At 48.2% G+C, this 11,323-nt stretch overlaps 2 protein-coding genes across 5 annotated transcripts in view; one reads left to right on the forward strand and one right to left on the reverse strand.

Annotated features, from left to right (window-relative positions):
• Nucleotides 1-4,966, forward strand: part of nup133 (nucleoporin 133) — a 67,558-nt gene extending 62,592 nt beyond the window's left edge. Inside the window, exons 25-27 of one of the 3 annotated variants that reach the window (XM_078405719.1) lie at nucleotides 31-116; nucleotides 1,020-1,191; nucleotides 4,926-4,966. In XM_078405719.1, coding sequence (XP_078261845.1) covers nucleotides 31-116; nucleotides 1,020-1,156 — 223 coding nt within the window. In that variant the 3' untranslated portion in view covers nucleotides 1,157-1,191; nucleotides 4,926-4,966. Of the gene's footprint in view, nucleotides 1-28; nucleotides 117-1,019; nucleotides 1,252-4,925 lie in introns of those variants that run through there. The other 2 variants (XM_078405718.1, XM_078405720.1) reach the window with 2 other exon arrangements.
• Nucleotides 2,829-11,319, reverse strand: pdcd2 (programmed cell death 2). Of its 2 annotated transcripts, XM_078405721.1 has the most exons (5): nucleotides 10,693-11,319; nucleotides 10,487-10,606; nucleotides 9,551-9,666; nucleotides 5,935-6,048; nucleotides 2,829-3,239 (listed from the first exon to the last, which is right to left on the reverse strand). In XM_078405721.1, the coding sequence occupies exons 1-5, from the start codon at nucleotides 11,294-11,296 to the stop codon at nucleotides 3,084-3,086; spliced, it is 1,110 nt and encodes a 369-aa protein (XP_078261847.1). In that variant the 5' UTR covers nucleotides 11,297-11,319; the 3' UTR covers nucleotides 2,829-3,083. The 2 variants fall into 2 exon arrangements, with proteins under 2 accessions (XP_078261847.1, XP_078261848.1); XM_078405722.1 differs by lacking the exon at nucleotides 5,935-6,048.
• Nucleotides 11,320-11,323: the final 4 nt, after the last annotated feature.

Here is an 11,323-nt window from a genome sequence, read left to right on the forward strand (position 1 = left end):
AAGTAACCAAATGACATTTTGCTTTTTCAGTTGGTCTTTCAGTCCAAAGGATGATCCTGTTGAAGCTGCCAAGGAGACAATGCTGATAAAAGTAATTGAAAAGCTCATGGATGAAGGTGAGTGTTGCCTTCGTTAAATCAATCTGCAGTGAAATGCTGGTCTTGCACCCTTTTTCTACCTTACACTTTGCAGTAACAAGTTGGTTTATTTGTGATCCTGTACAATTATTTAATTTCTAATTTAAATGAATCGACCTAAAATTATAGATACACCACAGAAACTGGCTTGTGAAGTCCATCTTGTCCGTATCAACCAACATTATCCTATTGGCCCACATTAGGCCTTTCCTATTCAGATACTTGTCCAAATGCCTTTGAACAGAATAATTCCAAATATTCACAACATTGAAGAACTTAACACTCAGATCATCATAAACCTGTGCTCCCTCGATCTGGACACCCTGCTCCACGAAAGAGTCTATCTACAACCTAGTTTTGTAAACTCTGGGCACATTCTACTGAGGATTATCAGCTTGGTCAACCGCAAAGGTCTGGAATGAAGCTTGAACCATGACAATTGTCTACATGAATACTGATGGAAGTAACCTAGTTTGTGAAACAAGGAAATAATTGTACTTTAATGACAGGTCACTGGAAGGGTTATTCCTTATGTAGAAAGAAAGAACTGTAGATGCTGGTTAATACACAAAACGTTGGGGTAATTTAGCGGATCAGATAGCATCCTCAGAGAACATGGACAGATAGCGTTTCGGGCCAGGAACCTTTATCAGACTGTAGGAGGGTCTCAATCTGAAACGTCACCTATTCATGTTCTCCACAGATGCTGCCTGACCCGCTGAGTTACTCCAGCACTCTGTGAAACGTCACCTATCCATGTTCTCCAGGGATGCTACCAGCACTCTGTGTCCGTACGATTATTCCTTGCTCTATCTGCTGCACTTGATCTCATTACTATGTGACTTGTCCACTAATTATTTTTCACCATTTGTTTCATTTTAGACGTTGAGCTGAAACACTACTTGCCAGAAATAAAGGACTTGCTGTTGTCAGATCATCTTGTGACACTGAGATCCAACTCGTATTTTGAATTCCTCTTGCAAGCAAACTATGAACATTACATAAAAGCACAATCTTAATTGACCTCTACTGTTGAACATGTTTCACTCAGCAGGTAATTTGAATAAACTGCCTGCCACATTGCAATTGTAAAAATAAATGTCTCAAATTATTACATTTCTAATAAAGTCATTTAATTTCACAAAGATTAGTGAACTGCCCTCTCTGAACTTTGGTTCTCATCTTCTTGAGAACCAGGTATTTTCTGACTAGTGGTGTGCCTCAGGGTTTGGTGCTGGGCCCATTGGCCTGTGACTAATGGTGTGCCTCGGGTTTCAGTGCTGAGCCCATTGCTGTTGGTGGTTTATCAACAATTTGGTATTGTCGGGCGATCTTTGGACTGGAGACCTGTGACTAGTGGTTTGCCTCAGGGATCTTCCACAGGGACGTTCCCTCCGCAGCTCCCTGATTAGCTCGTACCTTTCCACCCAAACCACCGCCTCCCCAGGTACCTTCCCCTGCAACCACAGGAGATGCAACAATGTCCTTATCTCCCAGTGATACTGATTTCTCTCGTGTCCCCTGTCTCCGTCCCTCTTCCACCCAAGTCATTGTACTAGCTTCAAAGCAGTCTTGTTGTGTCTCATTCTTGCTATTGAGGGCGTGCAGTGTAGGGTTTACTAGGTTAATTCCCGGAATGGCGGGACTGTCATATGTTGAAAGACTGGAGCGACTAGGCTTGTATACACTGGAATTTAGGAGGATGAGAGGGGATCTTATCGAAACGTATAAGATTATTAAGGGGTTGGACATGTTAGAGGCAGGAAACATGTTCCCAATGTTGGGGGAGTCCAGAACCAGGGGTCACAGTTTAAGAATAAGGGGTCGGCCATTTAGAAGTGAGATGAGGAAAAACTTTTTCAGTCAGAGTTGTGAATCTGTGGAATTCTCTGTCTCAGAAAGCAGTGGAGGCCAAGTCTCTGAATACATTCAAGAGAGCTAGATAGAGCTCTTAAGGATAGCGGAGTCAGGGGGTATGGGGAGAAGGCAGGAACGGGGTACTGATTGAGAATGATCAGCCATGATCACATTGAATGGCGGTGCTGGCTCGAAGGGCCGAATGGCCTCCTCGTGCACCTATTGTCTATTGTCATTGTAACTCGTCTTTCACCTAGGCCACAGCGAACAATGGCATGTTCCCGTTATCATCGTCACTGTTTTGCTTATCTTTCATTCATTTGTTCTATATCACTGTGTATATCTCTAGTTTCCCTTTCCCCAGACTCTCAGTCTGAAGAAGGGTCTCGACCCAAAACGTTACTGTTCCTTTTCTCCAGAGATGCTGTCTAACCCACTGAGTTACTCCAACTTTTTGTGTCTATCTTTGATGACACTAAAGTTCAGTTCGACAAGTGGGCGATGGAATGGTTAATGGAGTTTAATGTAGATATGTTCAAAGTGTTGCGTTTTGGTAAGTCAAACGAAGGCAGGTCCTTCATAGTAAATGGCAGTGCCTGGGGAGTGCTGTAGAGCAGAGAACAGGTTCAGAGTAGTAGTTTGAGGAGCATGGTGGCCTCTGCCAGTTTTGTAATAGGTTTTCCCTGCCACTCGATTAGATATTCTAATTCAAAAGGTGAATCATTATAAACGCATGGGATTGTTCTCTCCATTTTAAATGATCAAATCACGACAACTGCAGCATTTCTCTGCATTCTTAACAATATTTCTCAGTTCATAAAACTACCCTTTACAAAATGGGACTGTCAGTTTATTCAGTAATTTTAAATAAACAAACGGTGCAATGTCAGCTAATTCTCTGCTAAATGTTCTCCATACATTTTTGGAAGTAAGATTAAACAGACATTTCCCATTAAAGTAACTGTCTACAAAAGGTTGGGAGGAGGGAGGTGGTGAGGAATTAGTGGAGGAAAAGCAATAAATTATATTCCATTTGAAAATACTTAAACTGAAATGATGGTTCTGTCCTTGTGCAATAAATGATTAGACCTATTCTGCAGAGAAATCCTGTTTCCAGATAAATTCGAGAATGTACGCATTTCCAGGGTCACAGCTTTGTGCACACGTGTAAACAACAAGAGTTCCCCAGTCCAAACTTTCTCCAAGGCGATCCACTTTCAGATGGTTCAGTAATTGCGGCATTACCTATGAGAAAGATCAATGCAAATAATTCATTCCCTGTCCACCATGACAAGCACTTGTAAATTATCCATTGTTTTTTGGAATGAAAGCCTCATTTGTTCACACTTGGTGAAATAAACCTTGCACCCTAAGTTGGGAACTTTGCACAAGGTGGATTTTGTTTAACAATCTATCCAAAACAAAGCAACACGCTCTGATCTCATTTTCTTTTCTGCTGGATTGCAGATTACTATTTTCTTTAGGAAAGATGTTGTTAAGCTGGAAAGGGTGCAGAGAAACTTTACGAGGATGTTGCCAGGATGCGAGGGCCCGAGCTACAGGGATAGGTTGAGCAGACTAGGACTTTATTCCTTGGAGTGCAGGAGAATCAGGGGGTGATCTTATAGAGGTATTTAAGATGAGGGGGATACTCAGGATCTTTTACCCACAGTAGGGGGAATCAAGAGCCAGCAGACATAGATTTAAGGGGAGAGGCGAAAGATTTAATAGGAAATTTAAGGGGCAACTTTTTCCACACAGGTGATAGCTAAATGGAATATGCTGCCAGAGAGGCAGGTACAACAATTAAAAGACATTTGGACAGGTTCATGAATAGGAAGGGTTTAGAGCAGGGATCTCCAAACTATGGCCCGCAGCAAGCTCTTAGGCGGCAGGAACTGGAGGCAGAAGCTGCCGGCGAAGGTTCGCCACAGACCCAGAGACGGGACAAGGCGAGAGATCGCAGCGCCCCCTTGCAAACATCAAACCCAAAGAAACTTCCCTCCTCGCCGCCGCTCACCCCGGGGAGAGGGGGGGGGGGGGGGGGGGAAAGAGAGAATCTGGGTAGAGGGAGCAGCGGGTGAGAGCGGGAGGGTGTCAGAGGGTCCGGTGAAGGAGCGTCGCCACTTGCGGGTGCTGCTCCCTCTCTCTCTCCCAGCGCCAGCGAGATCTGCGCCACTCCTCCACTCTCTTCCCCGGCCCCGGCCCCGGCCCCGTCTCCCTCTAACGCAGCGAAATAAGAACAAACACGAGTGAAACTTCCCTCCTCGCCGCCGCTCACCCTGGGGATGCGGGGCTTCTGAACAACAACTACACTTGTGTTTGTTCTTATCTGACACCGTTCCCCTCCGCGTGCTCCCGCTCTCACCTACTGCTCCCTCCACCCCGACTCTCAGCCTCCACCCCCCCCCCACGTTTTCCCCAACTCTCTCCCCCCCCCCACCCCTCTCTCTCTCTCCCCCAGTGGTGGTCACTGTATTTTTTCTGTTATAAATAATTGTATACCTACGTTATATATTTCAATATTTCAAGCTCTTTTTAAAAATTGAATATTATTTATTTGTTGCCATATAAACCTAATGTAAACTAACCTAATCTAGTTTAACCTTTCCTAATCTAATCTAACGTAAGCTAGTCTAAACTTTTTTGAGTTCATTAAATTTATAAAACTCACGCTTCTTTATTTTATGGGTTAAATGCAGGCAGGTAGGACCGTGTAGATGGGGCATCTTGTTCAGTGTGGGCAAGTTGGGCCCAAGGCGCTGTTTCTATGCTGTATGACTCTATCTTCGGTTCAAACCAGCATCTGCAGTTCCCCCCCAAACTATTTAGTTATACTGATAAATGAGTTGTTAATTTGTATTGTGGTAGTTAAACACTCTTCAATGTTCAAGACAACAAAAAAATATAATCTCTGAATGGTCGTGACAGGATGGATGTCAACTGCATATTTCCTCTTGGAAGAATCTAGACCATGGGGTCATTGTTTAAAAGTGGAGGATGGTGCATATACCATGAGATAACATTTTTCCTGAGGTAATGTATTTGAAACTTAGTTTCTCAAAGGGTGGAACAAGCAAAGGCCATGTTTTTTAAGGAAGGGGTGAAAGGCTATTCAGTCAGTGGGAGCAGAGTTAAAGTTCAATTAGATCATCCATGATTGGACTGAATGACAAATTGGCTTGTAGAGGCTATGGTTTATTTCAGCTGATTTATATGTTCTTTTAATTCAATCAGTGTGTTTGTGTTTGTCATTTTTTGGCCTGGTTATTTCACATTATCCAATTGGTACAAGTGATGGCAATGTTAATCCAAATCTCTTCAGCACAAGAGCAGTTCTAACATGTAAACCCTTCTTTGGAGTACATTTCTCATTCTGCCTGAGAAAGAATTGCAGCTGCTGGAAATGCTGGAAACACTTAGATGAGGCTGCATGTCTGGAAAAGAAACAGTTTTCAGTTGATGATCTTGCATCTGAACTGAGGAAGTGAGAAAAACATATTTTCACTTTCTCAGTTCCAATGAAGGGTTGATATATTTAATTTTTGCATTCCAAGAAGCTGCCTCTCCAATAATTGGCTCCATTAATTTAATCATCAATTTACAATCTGTTATGGAGCAATAATTAAACAGATAGATCAAGCTCACATTAATCCAGCATGTTCAGGTATTTGATAGTTAACTTCCTGGACTATTAGATCTTATTTTTTATTAACAATGCAACACTCTTAATTTAATTTTTTAACACGTCAAGACAATATCATTATAATGATCTGGGAGCCAGAGAAGGGAGTACAGGAAGGTGGGAAGGTGTGCACAAATGGGAAACATAGTGTGTTTAAAGGGAACCAGCATGGCAAACGCTAATTATCTGGTAAATCAGATACCAAACCATCCGAATTTCTGATAGCACATTAGAGTTTTCTTATACAATTATTACCTGAAATTCAAATTCACGCTTTGCCCCACATGCACAATTTGGGATGTCGCTGTCTGTGGGAATGTTATCGCCAGATATCCACAATGGACTACCTCCTCTACAGTAACGCAGCACCTACAACGCATTAAAATGAAGCTTAGACACAATCTCCCTTCAGCTTGGTGTAGTTTCAGATTTAATCAGTATTCCTGAAATATTTAGGCACTGGAACAAAGGTCCATAAAATTTCATGATCTTATCGAGGTGCATAAGTTCATCAGAGGGTCAGGGCTAGTTTTTTACCCAGAGTCAGGGAATCAAAAACAGTAGACATAGGTTTAAGGTGAGAGGGGAAAGATTTAACAGAAAACTGAGGGACAACTCTTTTTTACACTAAGGGTGGTGGTGGGCATAAGGAATGAGCTGCCAGAGGAGGTAGTTGAGGCAGGTACTATCACAATGTTTAAAAGACATTTGGATGTACATGGACAGGACAGGTTTAGAAGGATATGGGCTAAATGCAGGCAGGTAGGACCGTGTAGATGGGGCATCTTGTTCAGTGTGGGCAAGTTGGGCCCAAGGCGCTGTTTCTATGCTGTATGACTCTAGTCATGTTAGCTGAAAGAGAATGTATGCGATGAACCAGACTACAGCCTCTTGTGCTGCAAGGTCTATGTGAAGGTCTTGAGGCAATGGAGCCCATAGAAAAAGCAGCATTGAACAAATGGAAAATGAGTACTGTAGATGTGTGGTTGGACTCCCCACTTATCCTTAAGTATAAAATATCCCTCTTGCAGGTACTCTGGGATCGGTGAGTCACCACAAGGATTGGTATTTAGGCTCTAATGATTCCCAATCTAAAGCTACATTTTGGCTGAGTGAGTGGGTTAGGGTTAACCCTGACTCTAATGTACGGTACTAGCTTGTTCCCTTTGGTACACAAAACAGAGCGCAGAGTATCTTTACATGGTGTCAAATTGGAAAATGTTGATGTTCAAAGGTGGCAGAGCAGAGTGAAGATTTGCCCGCTCCACTTGCCCATTGTTTCTTATTTTGTCGTAGACAGATCATTGAAAGCCAGCAATCAGATGTAGCATAAGAAAATAACTGCAAATGCTGGAGTAACTCAGCAGGTCAGGCAGCATCTCGGGAGAGAAGGAATGGGTGACGTTTCGGGTCGAGACCCTTCTTCAGACTGATGTCGGGGGTGGGACAAAGGAAGGATATAGGTGGAGACAGGAGGATAGAGGGAGCTCTGGGAAGGAGGAGGGGAAGGGAGGGACAGAGGAGCTATCTGAAGTTGGGGAAGTCGACGTTCATACCACCGGGCTGCAAACTGCCCAGGCGAAATATGAGGTGCTGTTCCTCCAATTTCCGGCGGGCCTCACTATGGCACTGGAGGAGGCCCATGACAGAGAGGTCAGACTGGGAATGGGAGTTAAAGTGCTGGGCCACCGGGAGATCAGTTGTGTTAATGTGGACCGAGCGCAGGTGTTCAGCGAAGCGATCGCCGAGCCTGCGCTTGGTTTCGCCAATATAGATCAGTTGACATCTAGAGCAGCGGATGCAATAGATGAGGTTGGAGGAGGTGCAGGTGAACCTCTGTCTCACCTGGAAAGAATGTTTGGGTCCTTTGATGGAGTTGAGGGGGGAGGTAAAGGGACAGGTGTTGCATCTCGTGCGGTTGCAAGGGAAAGTGCCCGGGGTTAGGGTGGTTTGGGTAGGAAGGGACGAGTGGACCAGGGAGTTGCGGAGGGAACGGTCTCTGCGGAACGCAGAGAGGGGAGGGGATGGGAAGATATGGCCAGTGGTGGGGTCCTGTTGTAGGTGACGGAAATGTTGGTGGATGATATGTTGGATCCGCTGGCTGGTGGGGTGGAAGGTGAGAACGAGGGGGATCCTGTCCTTGTTGCGAGTGGGGGGATGGGGAGCAAGAGCGGAGCTGCGGGATGTAGAAGAGACCCTAGTGAGAGCCTCATCTATAATGGAGGAGGGGAAGCCCCGTTTTCTGAAAAACGAGGACATCTCGGAAGCCCTAGTCCTCGGTCCCCTGCAAGCTATCTGGACTACACTTCTTCCCACCCGGTCCCCTGCACCATGCAGAACTCACTGACTTTATACACTTCACCTCCAATTTCCATCCTGCCCTTAAATATACCTGGACTATCTCTGACATCTCCCTCCCGTTTCTGGACCTCACCATCTCCATCACAGGAGAAAAACTAGTGACGGACATTTATTACAAGCCCACCGACTCGCACAGCTATCTGGACTACACTTCTTCCCACCCGGTCCCCTGCAAAAAGTCTATCCCCTACTCCCAATTCCTCCGTCTACGCCGCATCTGCGCCCGGGATGAGGTGTTTCAGACTAGGGCTTCCGAGATGTCCTTGTTTTTCAGAAAACGGGGCTTCCCCTCCTCCATTATAGATGAGGCTCTCACTAGGGTCTCTTCTACATCCCGCAGCTCCGCTCCCCATCCCCCCACTCGCAACAAGGACAGGATCCCCCTCGTTCTCACCTTCCACCCCACCAGCCAGCGGATCCAACATATCATCCACCAACATTTCCGTCACCTACAACAGGACCCCACCACTGGCCATATCTTCCCATCCCCTCCCCTCTCTGCGTTCCGCAGAGACCGTTCCCTCCGCAACTCTCTGGTCCACTCGTCCCTTCCTACCCAAACCACCCTAACCCCGGGCACTTTCCCTTGCAACCGCACGAGATGCAACACCTGTCCCTTTACCTCCCCCCTCAACTCCATCAAAGGACCCAAACATTCTTTCCAGGTGAGACAGAGGTTCACCTGCACCTCCTCCAACCTCATCTATTGCATCCGCTGCTCTAGATGTTAACTGATCTATATCGGCGAAACCAAGTGCAGGCTCGGCGATCGCTTCGCTGAACACCTGCGCTCGGTCCGCATTAACGCAACTGATCTCCCGGTGGCCCCGCACTTTAACTCCCCCTCCCATTCCCAGTCTGACCTCTCTGTCATGGGCCTCCTCCAGTGCCATAGTGAGGCCCGCCGGAAATTGGAGGAGCAGCACCTCATATTTCGCCTGGGCAGTTTGCAGCCCGGTGGTATGAACGTCGACTTCTCCAACTTCAGATAGCTCCTCTGTCCCTCCCTTCCCCTCCTCCTTCCCAGAGCTCCCTCTATCTTCCTGTCTCCACCTATATCCTTCCTTTGTCCCACCCCCAACATCAGTCTGAAGAAGGGTCTCGACCCGAAACGTCACCCATTCCTTCTCTCCCGAGATGCTGCCTGACCTGCTGAGTTACTCCAGCATTTTGTGAATTAATCAGATGTAGCAAGTACCTTTAACAGGATTTGCTTTGACCTAAATGAATGCCTTACTATAATCTATGTGAACAACATCCACTGCTCTACTTTATCTCATCACAAAACTTGGTCAAGTTAGTAAGACATGATCTGCCATTTAATTAATGCATTCTTTTTGAAATAGGAATACATCCTATCCCACTGTTCAGTGTTTCAGAGTGATACTAGAGTAGTAAATAATTTCAATACATTTCATTTGTGCTCTTAAGAAAGACAGAAAACAGTGAAATCTGATTTCATAGAAATCTAGCCCGATCTCCCTGCAAGGGGCACTTGTTGGGCACTGACCTGATCAGGAGCCAGCGCGATCCTCTTCTGAAATTTAGCAAAAATCTGAACTTCATTTGTTGTATGTTTTGCCATGGCTTCCAGCACCTTCTCCTCCATCACTTCGGACATGCAAACTGAACACAATAGCTGTTACCAAAACCTAAAACAGCAGCCCCCCCACCCCCCCAACCCAATCTCGTCCGAGGCTCAGTGTTTCAGCCCAGTTACATTCAGGACGAACGTCCAACACCCAAACAAGGTGCCACGGGCAGCACAGGTGCGATCCAGCTCATCGCGGGCGGGAGAACAAACAAGGATTTATGTGCAAAGGGAACCAACCTAAACCAATGTTTCACGCTGCAATCATAGAAACACATCACGGATAATAAATTGTAAACTCGAGTGTTTTACATAATTCGGCATTTATCGGGAGCAGAAGTCAACGACACCAACTTTACTGCTGCATTTCTATAACTGCTTCAAACTTTAAGAGCCATGTTTTATCAGGAATTCTTAAATGAACGTTGACGATGTGCGACTGGGGGAAGGTTGTGTGTTACTGGCCGTCACTGGCCGTCACTGACCGTCACTGGCCGTCACTGACCGTCCCGTTACTGGCCGTCACTGGCCGTTACTGGCCGTCACTGGCCGTCACTGACCGTCCCGTTACTGGCCGTCACTGACCGTCCCGTTACTGGCCGTCACTGGCCGTCACTGACCGTCCCGTTACTGGCCGTCACTGACCGTCCCGTTACTGACCGTCCCTGGCCGTTACCGGCCGTCACCGACCGTCACTGGCCGTTACCGGCCGTCACCGACCGTTACCGACCGTCACCGGCCGTCACTGACCGTCACTGACCGTCACTGGCCGTCACTGACCGTTACTGACCGTCACTGGCCGTCACTGACCGTCCCGTTACTGACCGTCACTGACCGTTACTGGCCGTCACTGACCTTGTCCCGCCGCCGCCAGTGTCTCCCCGCACTCGTCCTGCTCGTCCTCCCGCTCCATCACCAGCTCCAACTCGGGAAACAGCACGTTCAGGGTGGAAGCGCCGTCGTCGCCCGCTGCACCTAAAGCCGACACCGGGAGATGGTCAAGGTGAGATGGTCAGGGTGGGTCGGGCAATGGGCGGGAGGCCGCTCGGCCCTTCACTCACCGGCTGTGCCGCACTGGGCTCGGTGTCCCGCCTTCCAGTCGGCCCTCTGATGCTCCTCCCCGCAGTAATGGGCGCGGCGGCAGCGGGAGCAGGTGTTGGGGCCCAAGGCGCCGCACACGCGGCAGAGCCGGAGCCCCGGGGGAGGCCCGAGCGAGGCCTGGGCCTCGGGCTGCGGCTCCGCCGGGTAGAAGTCGTTCACGCGGCCCAGTTGGTTCCGCAGGGCGACGAAGCGGCGGCGCGCACATCGCGGGGCCGCGCAGCAGAAGAGCAGCAGCGCGCGGTGGAAGGCGCGCTCCAGCGGCGCGTAAACCTGCAGCAAAAAGATCAGCGGCCGCGCGCACCCGTCACATCGCAGCCGCTCCGGGCCCGGGAGCTCCAGGCTGAGCCACGCCGGCCGCCCGCCCACTTTGCTGGGGAACTGCGCGCCCAACAGCCGCGCCGCCGCCGCCGCCGCCCGCTCCACGAAGCCCAGCTCCACCGCGCCGCAGTCCGGGGACATCTCCGGGGAGAGGGAGCCCGAGGACAGAGGGTCCGGGTCGTCCATGGAGAGCGGGTCCAGGGAGAGGGGGCCCGAGGACAGAGGGTCCGGGTCCGGCGCCGCCATTCCGGCCTCACTTCGAGGCGTCGCATA

This window comes from Rhinoraja longicauda, chromosome 9, assembly GCF_053455715.1.
Source record: "Rhinoraja longicauda isolate Sanriku21f chromosome 9, sRhiLon1.1, whole genome shotgun sequence".
Classification (NCBI taxonomy): domain Eukaryota; kingdom Metazoa; phylum Chordata; class Chondrichthyes; order Rajiformes; family Arhynchobatidae; genus Rhinoraja; species Rhinoraja longicauda.